The sequence below is a fragment of the Oncorhynchus kisutch genome, unplaced genomic scaffold (assembly GCF_002021735.2).
Source record: "Oncorhynchus kisutch isolate 150728-3 unplaced genomic scaffold, Okis_V2 Okis09a-Okis19a_hom, whole genome shotgun sequence".
Classification (NCBI taxonomy): domain Eukaryota; kingdom Metazoa; phylum Chordata; class Actinopteri; order Salmoniformes; family Salmonidae; genus Oncorhynchus; species Oncorhynchus kisutch.
The window spans coordinates 9237137-9258839 of record NW_022261985.1 but is presented as its reverse complement, the minus strand read 5'-3'; the positions used below and the strand labels follow the sequence as shown (position 1 = coordinate 9258839).

The 21703-nt window shown below is 45.7% G+C and overlaps 1 protein-coding gene across 1 annotated transcript in view; it reads right to left on the bottom strand.

The window, feature by feature from the left end:
* Positions 1-15422, bottom strand: part of LOC109877201 (leucine-rich repeat-containing G-protein coupled receptor 5) — a 202366-nt gene extending 186944 nt beyond the window's left edge. Inside the window, 1 exon segment of the mRNA XM_031815456.1 lies at positions 14925-15422. Within this exon segment, the coding sequence (XP_031671316.1) occupies positions 14925-15124 (200 nt within the window). The 5' untranslated portion in view covers positions 15125-15422.
* Positions 15423-21703: the final 6281 nt, after the last annotated feature.

The following is a 21703-nucleotide window of genomic DNA, read 5'->3' as shown; positions in this document are numbered from 1 at the left end:
GCTAATGCCCTCTTCAGCCTGCTCTGCTACAGCTAACTGCCCTCTTCTGTCTGCTCTGTCCTGCTACAGCTAACTGCCCTCTTCTGTCTGCTCTGCTGCTACAGCTAAACTGCCCCTCCTCTGTCTGCGCTGCCTGCTACAGCTAAACTGCCCTCTTCTGTCTGCGCTGCCCTGCTACAGCTAACTGCCCTCTTCTGTCTGCTCTGTCCTGCTACAGCCGAACTGCCCTCTTCTGTCTGCTCTGCCCTGCTACAGCTAACTGCCCTCTTCTGCCTGCTCTGCCTGCTACAGCTAACTGCCCTCTTCAGTCTGCTCTGCTACAGCTAACTGCCCTCTTCAGTCTGCGCGCCTGCTACAGCTAACTGCCCTCTTCTGTCTGCGCTGCCCCCTGCTACAGCTAACTGCCCCTCTTCTGTTGCTCTGCCTGCTACCAGCTAACTGCCCTCTTCTGTCTGCTACAGCTAACTGCCTTCTTCTGTCTGCTCTGCCCTGCTACAGCTAACTGCCCTCTTCTGCCTGCTCTGCCCTGCTACAGCTAACTGCCCTCTTCTGCCTGCCCTGCTACAGCTAACTGCCCTCTTCTGCCTGCTCTGCCCTGCTACAGCTAACTGCCCTCTTCAGCCTGCTCTCGTCTAACAGCTAACTGCCCTCTCTGTCTGCTCTGCCCTGCTACAGCTGCTAACTGCCCCCTCTTCCTGTCGTGCGCTGCCCCTGCTACAGCCTAAACTGCCCGCTTCTGTCTGCGCTGCCCTGCCCTGTACAGCTAACTGGCCCTCTTCTGTCTGCTCTGCCCCTGCCTACAGCTAAAACTGCCCTCTTCTGTCTTCTCTGCCCTGCTACAGCTAACTGCCCTCTTCTGTCTGCGCTGCCCAGCCGCCACTCGTGAGACAAAGTGGCTGGAGAAAATTGACAGAATTCTCCAACACGCTCAGACAGAGAGACAGAGAGAGAGACAGACACAGACAGACAGACAGAGAGAAAGAGAGGAAGAAAGAGAGAAAGAGAGCGACCAACCAGCTCTCTCATCTTTCCGCCTCTGAGGTGTGTGAAACATAAAGATATGCCTGTCTGTCTGTCGTCTGTCTGTCTGATGCCAGCGATGCATACTGAGAGCTGGTCCTGGTCGGGCCAGGACGGTGGTGCTAGCTTGGCAGCCAGATATACTGTTGCTCTCCATGCCATGCAGTGAGCCTGCTATTCCTGGGGAGCTGTGAAATCTCTTATGTGTCCTGCTGTCATAGATGACAGGGAATATAGAGAACCAGCACCACCAGGAATGTAGGTTTTAAAATCTATTTTTAATAAGTAATCAGGGCAACTAGACTAAACATGGGGTTACATTGGGTTGTGTTTCTGAAATCAGCTATAATAATAATTATATATATTTTTTTAAATGTGATGTTCTGTTTCTGTTACATGGGATAAAAACTCAGATTTTCTAATAATATTGTAAGACCTGAGAGTGTCATACGACAACACAAACAACTCCATACGACAACACAAACAACTCCATACGACAACACAAACAACTCCATACGACAACACAAACAACTCCATACGACAACACAAACAACTCCATACGACAACACAAACAACTCCATAAGACAACACAAACAACTCCATAAGACAACACAAACAACACAAACAACTCCATACAACAACACAAACAACTCCATACGACAACACAAACAACTCCATACGACAACACAAACAACTCCATACGACAACACAAACAACTCCATACGACAACACAAACAACTCCATACGACAACACAAACAACTCCATACGACAACACAAACAACTCCATACGACAACACAAACAACTCCATAAGACAACACAAACAACTCCATAAGACAACACAAACAACACAAACAACTCCATACAACAACACAAACAACTCCACACGACAACACAAACAACACAAACAACTCCATACGACAACACAAACAACTCCATACGACAACACACAACAACTCCATACGACAACACAAACAACTCCATACGACAACACAAACAACTCCATACGACAACACAAACAACTCCATACGACAACACAAACAACTCCATACGACAACACAAACAACTCCATACGACAACACAAACAACTCCATACGACAACACAAACAACTCCATAAGACAACACAAACAACACAAACAACTCCATACAACAACACAAACAACTCCACACTACAACACAAACAACTCCATACGACAACACAAACAACTCCATACGACAACACAAACAACTCCATACGACAACACAAACAACTCCACACTACAACACAAACAACTCCATACGACAACACAAACAACTCCATACAACAACACAAACAACTCCATACGACAACACAAACAACTCCATAAGACAACACAAACAACTCCATACAACAACACAAACAACTCCACACTACAACACAAACAACTCCATACGACAACACAAACAACACAAACACACAAAACAACTCCATACGACAACACAAACAACTCCATACGACAACACAAACAACTCCACACTACAACACAAACAACTCCATACGACAACACAAACAACACAAACAACTCCATACAACAACACAAACAACTCCACACTACAACACAAACAACTCCATACGACAACACAAACAACACAAACAACTCCATACGACAACACAAACAACTCCATACGACAACACAAACAACACAAACAACTCCATACGACAACACAAACAACTCCACACTACAACACAAACAACTCCATACGACAACACAAACAACTCCACACGACAACACAAACAACACAAACAACACAAACAACTCCACACTACAACACAATCAACTCCATACGACAACACAAACAACACAATCAACTCCATACGACAACACAAACAACTCCACACTACAACACAAACAACTCCATACGACAACACAAACAACTCCACATGACAACACAAACAACTCCATACAACAACACAAACAACTCCACACTACAACACAAACAACTCCATACGACAACACAAACAACTCCACACTACAACACAAACACAAACAACTCCACACTACAACACAAACAACTCCATACGACAACACAAACAACACAAACAACTCCATACAACAACACAAACAACTCCACACTACAACACAAACAACTCCATACGACAACACAAACAACTCCATACGACAACACAAACAACTCCATACAACAACACAAACAACTCCACACTACAACACAAACAACTCCACACTACAACACAAACACAAACAACTCCACACTACAACACAAACAACTCCATACGACAACACAAACAACTCCACACTACAACACAAACAACTCCACACTACAACACAACACAAACAACTCCACACTACAACACAAACAACTCCATACAACAACACAAACAACTCCACACTACAACACAAACACTCCATACAACAACACAAAACAACTCCATACAACAACACAAACAACTCCACACTACAACACAAACAACCCCATAAGAAAACAGAGGTGTGCATAACACCTGCATTTAATTACTGTGGTAATAACAGTATTAGAACAGAAAGAAAACAACGTTTTAATTCAGCATTAACTTTATCCAACTTAACTGAAGCATTTACTCAGTCGGTTACGTGGCCCATGTAAACTGGAAAAAAACTATTCTGGAGTTGCACCATGATTGAACCAACTGAGAACATTGTTGATTAAGTTATGTATAGTAGCCTAGTGGTTAGAGGCAGGGAGCCTAGTGGTTAGAGACAGGGAGCCTAGTGGTTAGAGACAGGGAGCCTAGTGGTTAGAGGCAGGGAGACTAGTGGTTTAGAGGCAGGGAGCCTAGTGGTTAGAGGCAGGGAGCTTAGTGGTTAGAGGCAGGGAGCCTAGTGGTTAGAGGCAGGGAGCCTAGTGGTTAGAGGCAGGGAGCCTAGTGGTTAGAGCAGGGAGCCTAGTGGTTAGAGGCAGGTAGTCTAGTGATTAGAGGAAAGGTAGCCTAGTGTTAGAGGCAGGTAGCCTAGTGGTTAAGGCAGGTAGCCTAGTGGTTAGAGGCAGGTAGCCTAGTGGTTAGAGGCAGGTAGCCTAGTGGTTAGAGGCAGGTATTCTAGTGGTTAGAGGCAGGGAGCCTAGTGGTTAGAGGCAGGGAGCCTAGTGGTTAGAGGCAGGGAGCCTAGTGGTTAGAGGCAGGGAGCCTAGTGGTTTAGAGGCAGGTAGCCTAGTGGGTTAGAGGCAGGGAGCCTAGTGGTTAGAGGCAGGGAGCCTAGTGGTTAGAGGCAGGGAGCCTAGTGGTTAGAGGCAGGGAGCCTAGTGGTTAGAGGCAGGTAGCCTAGTGGTTAGAGGCAGGTAGCCTAGTGGTTAGAGGCAGGGAGCCTAGTGTTAGAGGCAGGTAGCTAGTGGTTAGAGGCAGGTGGTAGCCTAGTGGTTAGAGGCAGGGAGCCTAGTGGTTAGAGGCAGGGAGCCTAGTGGTTAGAGGCAGGTAGCCTAGTGGTTAGAGGCAGGGAGCCTAGTGGTTAGAGGCAGGTAGCCTAGTGGTTAGAGGCAGGTGGCCTAGTGGTTAGAGACAGGTAGCCTAGTGGTTNGAGAGAGAGAGAGAGGGAGAGAGCGATAGAGAGGGAGAGAGAGGAGAGAGAACTTTGCAGCTCTTTTAGCCAAAGGGAGGCAAACCACTTGTATATCTTCTATCTCCTACTGCTGGGAATTAGTCAGGCTTGTCTGCTCTCTTCTTTATCCTCCTCCTCGCTCTATCCCTACCTCTGTCCCTCAGTCTCTCTCTGTCTCTCTCTCTCTCTCCCTACCTCTGCCCTCAGTCTCTCTCTCTCCCTACCGCTGTCCCCTCAGTCTCTCTCTCTCTCTTTACCTCTCCCCCCCCTTCCCTCTCTCTCCCCGCCTCTCTCCCCCTCCCTCCCATCCCAGTGGCTGTGCCTGTTGGCTCTTTATGTAATGCCAGGTCCTGTTGTAACTGCCAAGAAGACGGCGGAAGGAGTGTTCTCTGCACTAATTAATCCAACAAACTTCAGAGCCAACCTGCTGAGATACCGAGGTCCAACACTGTGTGTGTGTGTGTGTGTGTGTGGTGTGTGTGTGTGTGTGTGTGTGTGTGTGTGTGTGTGTGTGTGTGTGTGTTCCAACACTGTAAACCAAACCTCCTTCTTCCCCGTTCAGCCAAAAACCCTGCGCAACCATTAAGCTAATATTATGAATAGGATCAGAGAGTGGGGGTAGCAGGCTGGAGGGTAAGCCTGGTTAATTCACCTGTACTGGCTCAGGATCCCAGATCACAGGCCTCTGAATGGTTCAGCTAGATGAGCATTTCATGGTGTAACCTGGAAGGAATACTGTGGTTGAGTCCCAAATGAAACCTATTCCCCTTCTGCTGCCCAGGGCTATTGACCAGGGCTGTTGACCAGGGCTGTTGACCAGGGCTGTTGACCAGGGCTATTGACCAGGGCTATTGACCAGGGCTGTTGACCAGGGCTGTTGACCAGGGCTGTTGACCAGGGCTGTTGATCAGGACTATTTGACCGGGGCTATTGACCAGGGCTGTTTTGACCAGGGCTATTGACCAGGGCTGTTGACCAGGGCTATTGACCAGGGCTATTGACCAGGGCTGTTGATCAGGGGTATTGACCAGGCTATTGACCAGGACTATTGACCAGGACTATTGACCAGGGCTGTTGACCAGGGCAATTGACCAGGGCTGTTGACCAGGGCTATTGACCAGGGCTGTTGACCAGGGCTGTTGATCAGGGGTATTGATCAGGGCTATTGACCAGGCTATTGACCAGGGCTGGGACCAGGGCTATTGACCAGGGCTATTGAACCAGGGCTATTGACCAGGGCCCATAGTTGAATAGGGGGCCATTTAATACACAACCATATGTCTGCACTGTGGAGAGAGATGGGTAGCTAGGTTGTCTGGACACAGCATGGAGATAGTGTGATTCTATAAACATCTAGACAGGACAGGTACTGTGTTTTGGTTGTGATTCTATAAACATCTAGACAGGACAGGTACTGTATTTAGTGTGATTCTATAAACATCTAGACAGGACAGGTACTGTGTTTGGTGTGATTCTATAAAACATCTAGACAGACCGGTACTGTGTTTGGTGTGATTCTATAAACATCTAGACAGGACAGGTACTGGTTGTTAGTTGTGATTCTATAAACATCTAGACCGGACAGGTACTGTGTTTGGTGTGATTGGTATAAACATCTAGACAGGACAGGTACTGTGTTTAGTGTGATTGTATAAACATCTAGGACAGGGACCTGTACTGTTGTTTGGTGTGGTGATTCTATAAACATCTAGACAGGACAGGTACTGTGTTTGAGTGTGACTATAAACATCTAGACAGTACAGGTACTGTGTTTGTGTGATTCTATACACATGGCTAGACAGGACAGGTACTGTGTGTATTGGTGTGATTCTATAAACCATGTAGGACAGGACAAGGGGTACTGGTGTTTGGTGTGCTTCTATAAACATGGTAGACAGGACATGTACTAGTGTTTAGTGTTGATTCTATAACATGTAGACAGGACAGGTACTGTGGTTTGGTGTGATTCTATAAACATGTAGACAGGACAGGTACTGTGTTAGTGTGATTCTATAAACATCTAGACAGGGACAGGTACTGTGTTTGGTGTGATTCTATAAACATCTAGACAGGACATGTACTGTGTTTGGTGTGATTCTATAAACATCTAGACAGGACATGTACTGTGTTTGGGTGATTCTATAACATCTAGACAGGACATGTACTGTGTTTGGTGTGATTCTATAAACATCTAGACAGGACATGTACTGTGTTTGGTGTGATTCTATAAACATCTAGACAGGACATGTACTGTGTTTGGTGTGATTCTATAAACATCTAGACAGGACAGGTACTAATAACTACGTGAGACAGAAGGGACCACCGGTGGCGTTATGTAGAAAACCAGCTCTCATATCTCCACTGCTCTAAATGTTCCTGTGCATCATGTACAAATTAACATATTCCATATTGTTTGAGTCTGGGACTTCTAATCTCTCTCTCTTCATGTTGAAAGTGGATTATGAGCGATTCACTGGCCCTGTATTGTCCCTGTAAATCCTGATTGTGAAGGATTCGAAGGATTTGCCCCACGGGCGTGCTACTGTTGATTGCGTTCCCTATCGGGCTCATCTAAACTAATGGAAGAGAAGGCGTGTGATGACTGAACGACCAGGCAGATATTACTCCCTTGAAAGTGGACCGATTAGACCAGGACGGGGAGTGAAGGGATCTACCCAGGCAGGGTGTGTGTGGTGTGTGTGTGTGTGTTGTGTGTGTGTGGTGTGTGTGTGTGTGTGGGGTCGTGTGTGCGTGTGTGTGTGTGTGTACGTGTGTGCGTGTGTGTGGTGTGTGTGGTGTGTGTGCGTTGTGTGCGTGTGTGTTGTGTATCTTAGGGCAACATTTAGCATCTGCAGGATTCCACTATCGTTTAGAGAGCAGCTTAGTGAGTTTCACCCTCCCTCTCACAACACATTGTTAGTCCCAAATTGCACCCTATTCACTATTAAGTGCCACTATTTTGCGCCAGAGATCTATGTCGAACAGGATCAATTTGTAACAAATACAAAGTCAACTCCACCACACCCCCATCTCTCTTCTTTTCCATTAAATTACCTAAATTCCTGCGTGGCCGGGCCGCGGCCAGCCATTCTCTCTCCCGCAATGTATTTACTGAGCGAGAGGAGAAGAGGAGTGATGGTGTGGAGAGAGAGGGGGAGATGAGAGAGAGAGAGAGAGAGAGAGAGAGCAGAGAGAGAGAGACAGAAGAGAAGAGAGAGAGACAGAGAGAGAGAGAGAGAGAGACAGAGAAAGACAGAGAGATAGAGAGAGAGACAGAGACAGAGAGAGAGAGACAGAGAGAGAGAGACAGAGACAGAGAGAAAAGACAGAGAGAGACAGAGAAAGACAGAGAGAGACAGAGAAAGGACAGAGAAAGACAGAGAGACAGAGACAGAGAAAGACAGAGAGAAAGACAGAGAGAGAGAAATATATCTAACCAGGTTGTTCTCGTTGCGTTTATTGCATTGAAACAGTGGTGGTAAACTGTTTGAAAGCTGCATAAACCCGTAAGTTCACATGGCTTTGCCACACAAACACACGCCGATTGCAGGGAGAAAGAAAACAAATTCCCCAGGTGAAGAAACGATGTCGTCTATCTGTGACGGAGGTTCGACCCTTCATTTGGAAGGAGAAAGAGAGAGAAAAGCTTAAAATCTTCAAGGGGGTGAATTATTATTATTTTTAAATCACAAGCTTCCATGTGATGCTTAAACCAGACTATGTGTTTCATCTTCCACCTTCCCCAGTCTCTTTATGGGCCCTATACGTTATGACTTGCACATTTTTTCCCCCTCTGCTATTTAAAAAATCAAATATAATTTTACAGCGGTTACCTCCCCCCCCCCCCCCACACCACCACCATCACCACAAACCCCCATGCCCTCCCCACCACCACAAACCCCCATGCCCCTCCCACTTGTTACTCCTCCAGGTACCCACCATGAGGTGTTGATTTGAAATGATCTCCCCCAAACAAAAAGGTGACTGTTTAAAACACTTCTCAGATGCTTTACGAGCAACGCTCAGGTACTATATCTAACTCTATTTAATATGTGTGTGTGTGTGTGTGTGTGTGTGTGTGTGTGTGTGTGTGTGTGTGTGTGTGTGTGTGTGTGTAATGTGTGTGTGTGTGTAATGTGTGTGTGTCTCTTCAGGGCTATTTACCAGCTGTGTAATGTTTACATGGTTCAGTCTGCAGAGAGGAAGGATGATGGATGGAAAAGTCTGCGCTGTAAAGGACTGTCACATCAGCCTTGTATGACAGGCTTAATGTTTCCCTATAGAAGGACTGTCACATCAGCCTTGTATGACAGGCTTAATGTTTCCCTATAGAAGGACTGTCACATCAGCCTTGTATGACAGGCTTAATGTTTCCCTATAGAAGGACTGTCACATCAGCCTTGTTCAGCCTTGTATGTCAGGCTTAATGTTTCCTTATAGAAGGACTGTCACATCAGCCTTGTTCAGCCTTGTATGTCAGGCTTAATGTTTCCTTATAGAAGGACTGTCACATCAGCCTTGTTCAGCCTTGTATGTCAGGCTTAATGTTTCCTTATAGAAGGACTGTCACATCAGCCTTGTATGTCAGGCTTAATGTTTCCTTATAGAAGGACTGTCACATCAGCCTTGTTCAGCCTTGTATGTCAGGCTTAATGTTTCCTTATAGAAGGACTGTCACATCAGCCTTGTTCAGCCTTGTATGTCAGGCTTAATGTTTCCTTATAGTGAACAACAGATGTCATACATACATACATATACTTAATCTAATGCTGATGAAGCACGGACCTTAACACCATCAGAATAGCTCAGACAGAAGGAAGTCAAACAAGGCTTTAAAAGAGTCTGCCCTGCTACAGCTAACTGCCCTCTTCTGTCTGCTCTGCCCTGCTACAGCTAACTGCCCTCTTCTGCCTGCTCTGCCCTGCTACAGCTAACTGCCCTCTTCTGTCTGCTCTGCTACAGCTAACTGCCCTCTTCTGCCTGCTCTGCAACAGCTAACTGCCCTCATCTGTCTGCTCTGCCCTGCTACAGCTAACTGCCCTCTTCTGTCTGCTCTGCCCTGCTCTAGCTAACTGCCCTCATCTGTCTGCTCTGCCCTGCTACAGCTAACTGCCCTCTTCTGTCTGCTCTGCCCTGCTACAGCTAACTGCCCTCTTCAGCCTGCTCTGCTACAGCTAACTGCCCTCTTCTGTCTGCTCTGTCCTGCTACAGCTAACTGCCCTCTTCTGTCTGCTCTGCCCTGCTACAGCTAACTGCCCTCCTCTGTCTGCGCTGCCCTGCTACAGCTAACTGCCCTCTTCTGTCTGCGCTGCCCTGCTACAGCTAACTGCCCTCTTCTGTCTGCTCTGTCCTGCTACAGCGAACTGCCCTCTTCTGTCTGCTCTGCCCTGCTACAGCTAACTGCCCTCTTCTGCCTGCTCTGCCCTGCTACAGCTAACTGCCCTCTTCAGTCTGCTCTGCTACAGCTAACTGCCCTCTTCAGTCTGCGCTGCCCTGCTACAGCTAACTGCCCTCTTCTGTCTGCGCTGCCCTGCTACAGCTAACTGCCCTCTTCTGTCTGCTCTGCCCTGCTACAGCTAACTGCCCTCTTCTGTCTGCTACAGCTAACTGCCTTCTTCTGTCTGCTCTGCCCTGCTACAGCTAACTGCCCTCTTCTGCCTGCTCTGCCCTGCTACAGCTAACTGCCCTCTTCTGCCTGCCCTGCTACAGCTAACTGCCCTCTTCTGCCTGCTCTGCCCTGCTACAGCTAACTGCCCTCTTCAGCCTGCTCTGCTACAGCTAACTGCCCTCTTCTGTCTGCTCTGCCCTGCTACAGCTAACTGCCCTCTTCTGTCTGCGCTGCCCTGCTACAGCTAACTGCCCTCTTCTGTCTGCGCTGCCCTGCCCTGCTACAGCTAACTGCCCTCTTCTGTCTGCTCTGCCCTGCTACAGCTAACTGCCCTCTTCTGTCTGCTCTGCCCTGCTACAGCTAACTGCCCTCTTCTGTCTGCGCTGCCCAGCCGCCACTTCGTGAGACAAAGTGCTGGAGAAAATTGACAGAATTCTCAACACCTCAGACAGAGAGACAGAGAGAGAGACAGACACAGACAGACAGACAGAGAGAAAGAGAGGAAGAAAGAGAGAAAGAGAGCGACCAACCAGCTCTCTCATCTTTCCTCCTCTGAGGTGTGTGAAACATAAAGATATGCCTGTCTGTCTGTCTGTCTGTCTGTCTGATGCCAGCGATGCATACTGAGAGCTGGTCCTGGTCGGGCCAGGACGGTGTGCTAGCTTGGCAGCCAGATATACTGTTGCTCTCCATGCCATGCAGTGAGCCTGCTATTCCTGGGGAGCTGTGAAATCTCTATGTGTCCTGCTGTCATAGATGACAGGGGAATATAGAGAACCAGCACCACCAGGAATGTAGGTTTTAAAATCTATTTTTAATAAGTAATCAGGGCAACTAGACTAAACATGGGGTTGACATGTGGGTTGTGTTTCTGAAATCAGCTGATAATAATAATTATATATATTTTTTTAAATGTGATGTTCTGTTTCTGTTACATGGGATAAAAACTCAGATTTTCTAATAATATTGTAAGACCTGAAGATATGCATACGACAACACAAACAACTCCATACGACAACACAAACAACTCCATACGACAACACAAACAACTCCATACGACAACACAAACAACTCCATACGACAACACAAACAACTCCATACGACAACACAAACAACTCCATAAGACAACACAAACAACTCCATAAGACAACACAAACAACACAAACAACTCCATACAACAACACAAACAACTCCATACGACAACACAAACAACTCCATACGACAACACAAACAACTCCATACGACAACACAAACAACTCCATACGACAACACAAACAACTCCATACGACAACACAAACAACTCCATACGACAACACAAACAACTCCATACGACAACACAAACAACTCCATAAGACAACACAACAACTCCATAAGACAACACAAACAACACAAACAACTCCATACAACAACACAAACAACTCCACACGACAACACAAACAACACAAACAACTCCATACGACAACACAAACAACTCCATACGACAACACAAACAACTCCATACGACAACACAAACAACTCCATACGACAACACAAACAACTCCATACGACAACACAAACAACTCCATACGACAACACAAACAACTCCATACGACAACACAAACAACTCCATACGACAACACAAACAACTCCATACGACAACACAAACAACTCCATAAGACAACACAAACAACACAAACAACTCCATACAACAACACAAACAACTCCACACTACAACACAAACAACTCCATACGACAACACAAACAACTCCATACGACAACACAAACAACTCCATACGACAACACAAACAACTCCACACTACAACACAAACAACTCCATACGACAACACAAACAACTCCATACAACAACACAAACAACTCCATACGACAACACAAACAACTCCATAAGACAACACAAACAACTCCATACAACAACACAAACAACTCCACACTACAACACAAACAACTCCATACGACAACACAAACAACACAAACAACACAAACAACTCCATACGACAACACAAACAACTCCATACGACAACACAAACAACTCCACACTACAACACAAACAACTCCATACGACAACACAAACAACACAAACAACTCCATACAACAACACAAACAACTCCACACTACAACACAAACAACTCCATACGACAACACAAACAACACAAACAACTCCATACGACAACACAAACAACTCCATACGACAACACAAACAACACAAACAACTCCATACGACAACACAAACAACTCCACACTACAACACAAACAACTCCATACGACAACACAAACAACTCCACACGACAACACAAACAACACAAACAACACAAACAACTCCACACTACAACACAATCAACTCCATACGACAACACAAACAACACAATCAACTCCATACGACAACACAAACAACTCCACACTACAACACAAACAACTCCATACGACAACACAAACAACTCCACATGACAACACAAACAACTCCATACAACAACACAAACAACTCCACACTACAACACAAACAACTCCATACGACAACACAAACAACTCCACACTACAACACAAACACAAACAACTCCACACTACAACACAAACAACTCCATACGACAACACAAACAACACAAACAACTCCATACAACAACACAAACAACTCCACACTACAACACAAACAACTCCATACGACAACACAAACAACTCCATACGACAACACAAACAACTCCATACAACAACACAAACAACTCCACACTACAACACAAACAACTCCACACTACAACACAAACACAAACAACTCCACACTACAACACAAACAACTCCATACGACAACACAAACAACTCCACACTACAACACAAACAACTCCACACTACAACACAAACACAAACAACTCCACACTACAACACAAACAACTCCATACAACAACACAAACAACTCCACACTACAACACAAACAACTCCATACAACAACACAAACAACTCCATACAACAACACAAACAACTCCACACTACAACACAAACAACCCCATAAGAAAACAGAGGTGTGCATAACACCTGCATTTAATTACTGTGGTAATAACAGTATTAGAACAGAAAGAAAACAACGTTTTAATTCAGCATTAACTTTATCCAACTTAACTGAAGCATTTACTCAGTCGGTTACGTGGCCCATGTAAAACTGGAAAAAACTATTCTGGAGTTGCACCATGATTGAACCAACTGAGAACATTGTTGATTAAGTTATGTATAGTAGCCTAGTGGTTAGAGGCAGGGAGCCTAGTGGTTAGAGACAGGGAGCCTAGTGGTTAGAGACAGGGAGCCTAGTGGTTAGAGGCAGGGAGACTAGTGGTTAGAGGCAGGGAGCCTAGTGGTTAGAGGCAGGGAGCTTAGTGGTTAGAGGCAGGGAGCCTAGTGGTTAGAGGCAGGGAGCCTAGTGGTTAGAGGCAGGGAGCCTAGTGGTTAGAGGCAGGGAGCCTAGTGGTTAGAGGCAGGTAGTCTAGTGATTAGAGGAAAGGTAGCCTAGTGGTTAGAGGCAGGTAGCCTAGTGGTTAGAGGCAGGTAGCCTAGTGGTTAGAGGCAGGTAGCCTAGTGGTTAGAGGCAGGTAGCCTAGTGGTTAGAGGCAGGTATTCTAGTGGTTAGAGGCAGGGAGCCTAGTGGTTAGAGGCAGGGAGCCTAGTGGTTAGAGGCAGGGAGCCTAGTGGTTAGAGGCAGGGAGCCTAGTGGTTAGAGGCAGGTAGCCTAGTGGTTAGAGGCAGGGAGCCTAGTGGTTAGAGGCAGGGAGCCTAGTGGTTAGAGGCAGGGAGCCTAGTGGTTAGAGGCAGGGAGCCTAGTGGTTAGAGGCAGGTAGCCTAGTGGTTAGAGGCAGGTAGCCTAGTGGTTAGAGGCAGGGAGCCTAGTGGTTAGAGGCAGGTAGCCTAGTGGTTAGAGGCAGGTAGCCTAGTGGTTAGAGGCAGGGAGCCTAGTGGTTAGAGGCAGGGAGCCTAGTGGTTAGAGGCAGGTAGCCTAGTGGTTAGAGGCAGGGAGCCTAGTGGTTAGAGGCAGGTAGCCTAGTGGTTAGAGGCAGGTGGCCTAGTGGTTAGAGACAGGTAGCCTAGTGGTTAGAGGCAGGTAGCCTAGTGTTAGAGGCAGATAGCCTAGTGGTTAGAGGCAGGTAGCCTAGTGGTTAGAGGCAGGTAGCCTTGTGGTTAGAGGCAGGGTAGCCTAGTGGTTAGAGGCAGGGAGCCTAGTGGTTAGAGGCAGGTGTTGGGCCAGAAACTGAAAGGTTGCTAGATTGAATCCCTGAGTTGACAAGGTAAAAATCTGTCGTTCTGCCCCTGAACAAGGCAGTTAACCCACTGTTCCTAGGCCGTCATTGAAAATAAGAATGTGTTCTTAACTTAACTAGCTTAACTAACTTAACTAGCTTTTTTTCAATAATATTTGTAAATCTATAATGGCATACAAAATCATCTGGTGTAAATTCAAACCAAACACGCAAATAAAATGTAGACTATATGCAACTAAATCCTATCCATAGTTTCTTTGCCTGACAAGTACCACGTGAAGGTTAACATTTGGAAAACAGCTTGCACGTTACTCTCTCTGCGAGCCGAGACCAAACGAGGCTGGCTTCATGTCTGTCAAAGTTGACTAGTCTTCATTAATGTAGTAGAGAGAGACGCACGAAAACAAGCGCTCTTTCCTAGTTGGTTAGTTAGTAGGCTAGAAGTCCGTGCCGTGCCAAGTGCACAGGTGCCCCGTTCTCACCGCTCGCGAAGGACAAAATAGACAAAATGAGACTTACAGATAAGAAGTAAAGACGCTAAGGTTGGCTGGAATGTCCGTGAGCCCGAGATCCGAGCAGTCGACACGTTGAAGCATGCCGTCCTCCTCGCAGTGACAGCGGGACGGGCAGTCGCCGACCTGAGCCCCCATCTGCGATATCGCTCCGCATTCCGCGACCACCAGTAATAAAATGATTAAAACTTTACGGGGATGAAACATCTCCACCGTTTTTTAGAGGAAAAAACTCAATCAAAGGTGCTGAAAAAAATAAAAATAAGAGTTTGCCGCCGTTTCAGTAAGTCCTTCCAAGTCTCTCAGTCTGCGGCTGTCTGTATGTGTCGATGTATCAAGCCTTCTGTCTGGAGCGCATGGAGTAGTTCAGACAGCGTGTCCCTCTGTTCCTATTCTCTGAGATCCATCCTGAAATGCTTCACAGCTTTAAACAGCCTCACCAGTGTGCCGCGTTTCGTGACGTCAGTCAACGCCATTCAAAACCAGGCAGCTAAGCGGAGCTGAGCGCGTGAATGATCTCGGGACGGGGAACGTGTAAAGCCTACCGCACGCACGCGGTTATCGCTCCTAGGATACACATGTACTATAGTCTGCTAATCATCCTCCTGATTCCCATTGTTGCCGCTCTGAAAAATGTCAGAATGCCACATGCAATGACTTAAACATTTCACCACAAATCTCAAGCTGACTAGGCTACTGAGAAAGTTCTGAGACATACAGCGGCGTCAGAAAGTATTCTCACCCCTCGACTTTCCCCCACATCTTGTCGTGTTACAGCCTGAATTTCAAACTATTATGTAAATGAGGTATTGCCGTTTTTTATTTTTAAGAAATATGCAACAACAAAACAAACAAAAAATCTATAAAAGATGTTTTCACTTTGTCATTACGGGATATTGTGGGAAAATGGGAAATAAAAACCTATGAATCCATTTTGAATTCAGGCTGTAACACAACCAAACGTGGGGGATGAACATTGTCTGTTGGCACTGTAATGAGAACAAGTTGAGAGAAATGATTATGTCTGAAAGAACTGTCAATGATTGACATTTAAGTTTTTACAACATGGTCTATTAGGGTGCTGGACGGTGTGAATGCTTCTGGAGAACACTGTGACCTGTTGCCACGAGAAAAGGGCAACCAGTGAAGAACAAACACCATTGTAAATACAACCCATATTTATGCTTATTTATTTTCCCTTTTGTACTTTAGCCATTTGTACATTGTTACAACACTGTATATATATATATATAATATGACATTTGTAATGTCTTTACTGTTTTGAAACTTCTGTATGTGTGATGTTTACTGTAAATTTTTATTGTTTATTTCACTTTATATATTATCTACCTCACTTGCTTTGGCAATGTTAACACATGTTTCCCATGTCAATAAAGCTCTTGAATTGAATTGAATTGAATTGAATTGAATGAATGCATTGTACTACTGCTCCTCACAGTGTATTATCAGGCTAGCGGAGTGAATCAGCTATATATCCATAGTGCCATGAAACACCTTCTTCAAGTAATATGAGATAAGAAGGTTTTATCAGGACGCGACGAGGAATGATGCAACTCTACGAGGCAATCTCAGTTAAAAGCTACACCTCCAGGCATACAGATATAGTCTGGCTGATACCAAACTCTACTTCAGTGTCGGGAAAGGCTGTATTGTGTGGGTGGCATCAGCCAAGTCTCAACTTTGTGTCAATTTTAGGAGAAGAAGCGGTTGAGAGAGATGTTCAACTCTGAGACTAGAGGTGTGTTGTTATCCTACAGGGGGGCTTATTGACAGGATGTTCAACTCTGAGACTAGAGGTGTGTTGTTATCCTACAGGGGGGCTTATTGACAGAGGAACCTTTTGTTGCAATGTAACAGTTTGAGGAAAGGTGTGCATGTGTTTGTACATGTGTGTGTGTGTGTGTGCGTGTGCGTGTGTGTGTGCGTGTGTGTGTGCGTGCATGTGCGTGTGTGTGCGTGTACGCGCGCGCGCGTGTGTGTGTGTGTGCACGTGTGCGCGCGCGTGTGTGTGTGTGTATGTGTGTGTGCGTGTGTGTGCGTGCACGTGTGTGTGTGTGTGTGTGTGTGTGCGTGTGCGTGTGTGTGTGTGTGTGTGTGTGTGTGTGTGTGTGTGTGTGTGTGTGTGTGTGTGTGTGTGTGTGTGTGTGTGTGTGTGTGTGTGTGTGTGTGTGTGTGTGTGTGTGCAGCCTGATCACTAGAAACAGACTTTGATTTCAGACGTTTGAAAAGGTTCTGAGAACGTCCATATATGCGTTCCTCACACAGAAACAAGATTTCCCAGCACTGGGTAGGAACTCTTCATGCTCACAGCCGGAGCACGCAGCTCACCGCACCACTACAGTTCACAATGCCCTAGCAAGCCCTGAGCAGACTTGATGACACTTGATGGTAATAGCGTGTCATTTTTTAATTATTTAGTTTTAAGCCTTCTCCAAACCATAGCCCTAACCTTAACCACTCAGAATTAATACCTAATAACTGTTAACCTTTGAGATGTTTTGTTGTAACCCTGTAACCATGCAGAATTAACCCTGTAACCATGTAGAATTAACCCTGTAACCATGCAGAATTAACCCTGTAATCATGCAGAATTAAACCTGTAACCATGCAGAATTAACCCTGTAACCATGTAGAATTAACCCTGTAACCATGCAGAATTAACCCTGTAACCATGTAGAATTAACCCTGTAACCATGCAGAATTAACCCTGTAACCAAGTAGAATTAACCCTGTAACCAAGCAGAATTAACCCTGTAACCAAGCAGAATTAAACCTGTAACCATGCAGAATTAACCCTGTAACCATGCAGAATTAACCCTGTAACCAAGCAGAATTAACCCTGTAACCATGTAGAATTAACCCTGTAACCATGCAGAATTAACCCTGTAATCATGCAGAATTAACCCTGTAACCATGCAGAATTAACCCTGTAACCATGTAGAATTAACCCTGTAACCATGCAGAATTAACCCTGTAATCATGCAGAATTAACCCTGTAACCATGCAGAATTAACCCTGTAACCAAGCAGAATTAACCCTGTAACCAAGCAGAATTAACCCTGTAACCATGCAGAATTAACCCTGTAACCAAGCAGAATTAACCCTGTAACCAAGCAGAATTAACCCTGTAACCAAGCAGAATTAACCCTGTAACCAAGCAGAATTAACCCTGTAACCAAGCAGAATTAACCCTGTAACCAAGCAGAATTAACCCTGTAACCAAGCAGAATTAACCCTGTAACCAAGCAGAATTAACCCTGTAACCATGCAGAATTAACACTGTAACCAAGCAGAATTAACCCTGTAACCAAGCAGAATTAACCCTGTAACCATGCAGAATTAACCCTGTAACTATGCAGAATTAACCCTGTAACTATGCAGAATTAACTCCCGGCCATTATTTGAGATACACTCTGACTTCGGAATGAAATGTTGCCTACCCAGAAAATGATCTTGATACGTTAATAAATATATTCCGCGTTAATTTTGGCATGTTTACTTGCCTACAATACCCACTTACATCACAAACCCACAGTAAGTCAATAGGGCTAACTGGCTAGCTACTACTGTTAACTAGCAAGCTACCCATGAAGAATTGACATCAACCTTGTGTAACATTCGTTTTAGGACATTCGTTTTATGATTCAAATATAGCTAGCTAATAGTTGTGACGTTAAATGTTTGCTTTGTGTATATCTTGTTTGGTCTCTTCATTGGCATTGTCCTGTCTGGAAGAAGATTCAGTGAATGAGGAGATGCCAAAGACTCCCAAGTCATAGACTGTTCTCTCTGCTACTGCACGGCAAGCGGTACCGGAGCGCCTAGTCTCGGTCCAAAAGGCTCCTTAACAGCTTCTATCCCCAAGCAATAAGACTCCTGAACAGTTCATTAAAGGGTTACCAAGACTGTTGCATTGACCCCAACCCCATTTTAATGCTGCTACTACTCTCTGTTTATTATCTATGCATAGCCACTTTACCTCTACCTACATGTACATATTACCTCAATTACCTTCACTAACCAGTGCCCCACACATTGACTCAGTACCGGTACCCCCTGTGTATAGCCTCCACATTGACTCTGTACTGGTACCCCCTGTGTATAGCCTCCACATTGACTCTGTACCAGTACCCCCTGTATATAGCCTCCACATTGACTCTGTACTGGTACCCCCTGTATATAGCCTCCACATTGACTCTGTACCGGTACCCCCTGTATATAGCCTCCACATTGACTCTGTACTGGTACCCCCTGTATATAGCCTCCACATTGACTCTGTACCGGTACCCCCTGTATATAGCCTCCACATTGACTCTGTACTGGTACCCCCTGTATATAGCCTCCACATTGACTCTGTACCAGTACCCCCTGTATATAGCCTCCACATTGACTCTGTACTGGTACCCCCTGTGTATAGCCTCCACATTGACTCTGTACCGGTACCCCCTGTATATAGCCTCCACATTGACTCTGTACTGGTACCCCCTGTGTATAGCCTCCACACTGACTCTGTACTGGTACCCCCTGTGTATAGCCTCCACATTGACTCTGTACCGGTACCCCCTGTATATAGCCTCCACATTGACTCTGTACTGGTACCCCCTGTGTATAGCCTCCACACTGACTCTGTACTGGTACCCCCTGTGTATAGCCTCCACACTGACTCTGTACTGGTACCCCCTGTGTATAGCCTCCACACTGACTCTGTACTGGTACCCCCTGTGTATAGCCTCCACACTGACTCTGTACCGGTACCCCCTGTATATAGCCTCCACATTGACTCTGTACCAGTACCCCCTGTGTATAGCCTCCACATTGACTCTGTACCGGTACCCCCTGTGTATAGCCTCCACATTGACTCTGTACCGGTACCCCCTGTGTATAGCCTCCACATTGACTCTGTACCAGTACCCCCTGTGTATAGCCTCCACATTGACTCTGTACTGGTACCCCCTGTATATAGCCTCCACATTGACTCTGTACCGGTACCCCCTGTGTATAGCCTCCACATTGACTCTGTACCGGTACCCCCTGTGTATAGCCTCCACATTGACTCTGTACCGGTACCCCCTGTGTATAGCCTCCACATTGACTCTGTACCGGTACCCCCTGTGTATAGCCTCCACATTGACTCTGTACCGGTACCCCCTGTGTATAGCCTCCACATTGACTCTGTACCGGTACCCCCTGTGTATAGCCTCCACATTGACTCTGTACCGGTACCCCCTGTGTATAGCCTCCACATTGACTCTGTACCGGTACCCCTGTATATAGCCTCCACATTGACTCTGTACCGGTACCCATGTATATAGCCTCCACATTGACTCTGTACCGGTACCCCCTGTATATAGCCTCCACATTGACTCTGTACCGGTACCCCCTGTATATAGCCTCCACATTGACTCTGTTCCTGTACCCCCTGTATATAGCCTCCACATTGACTCTGTACCAGTACCCCCTGTATATAGCCTCCACATTGACTCTGTACCGGTACCCCCTGTATATAGCCTCCACATTGACTCAGTACCGGTACCCCCTGTGTATAGTCTCCACATTGACTCTGTACCGGTACCCCCTGTGTATAGCCTCCACATTGACTCAGTACCGGTACCCCCTGTGTATAGCCTCCACATTGACTCAGTACCGGTACCCCCTGTGTATAGCCTCCACATTGACTCTGTACCGGTACCCCCTGTATATAGCCTCCACATTGACTCTGTACCGGTACCCCCTGTGTATAGCCTCCACATTGACTCTGTACCGGTACCCCCTGTGTATAGTCTCCACATTGACTCAGTACCGGTACCCCCTGTGTATAGCCTCCACATTGACTCAGTACCGGTACCCCCTGTGTATAGCCTTGTTACTGTTATTTTATTGTTGCTCTTTAATCATTTGTTATGTTTCTATTTTCTTATTTTTTTGTATTTTTATTTATTTATTATTTACTTCAGTTTATTTACTAAATACTTTCTCAACACTTATTTATTTTCTTAAAACCGCGTTGTTGGTTAAGGGCTTGTAGGTAAGCATTTCACTGTAAGGTCTACTACACCTGTTGTATTCAGCATTTCACTGTGAGGTCTACTACACCTGTTGTATTCAGCATTTCACTGTAAGGTCTACTACACCTGTTGTATTCAGCATTTCACTGTGAGGTCTACTACACCTGTTGTATTCAGCATTTCACTGTGAGGTCTACTACACCTGTTGTATTCAGCATTTCACTGTAAGGTCTACTACACCTGTTGTATTCAGCATTTCACTGTAAGGTCTGCTACACCTGTTGTATTCAGCATTTCACTGTAAGGTCTACTACACCTGTTGTATTCAGCATTTCACTGTGAGGTCTACTACACCTGTTGTATTCAGCATTTCACTGTAAGGTCTACTACACCTGTTGAATTCAGAATTTCACTGTGAGGTCTACTACACCTGTTGTATTCAGCATTTCACTGTAAGGTCTACTACACCTGTAGTATTCAGCATTTCACTGTAAGGTCTACTACACCTGTTGTATTCAGCATTTCACTGTAAGGTCTACTACACCTGTTGTATTCAGCATTTCACTGTAAGGTCTACTACACCTGTTGTATTCAGCATTTCCCTGTAAGGTCTACTACACCTGTTGTATTCAGCATTTCACTGTAAGGTCTACTACACCTGTTGTATTCAGCATTTCACTGTAAGGTCTACTACACCTGTTGTATTCAGCATTTCACTGTAAGGTCTACTACACCTGTAGTATTCAGCATTTCACTGTAA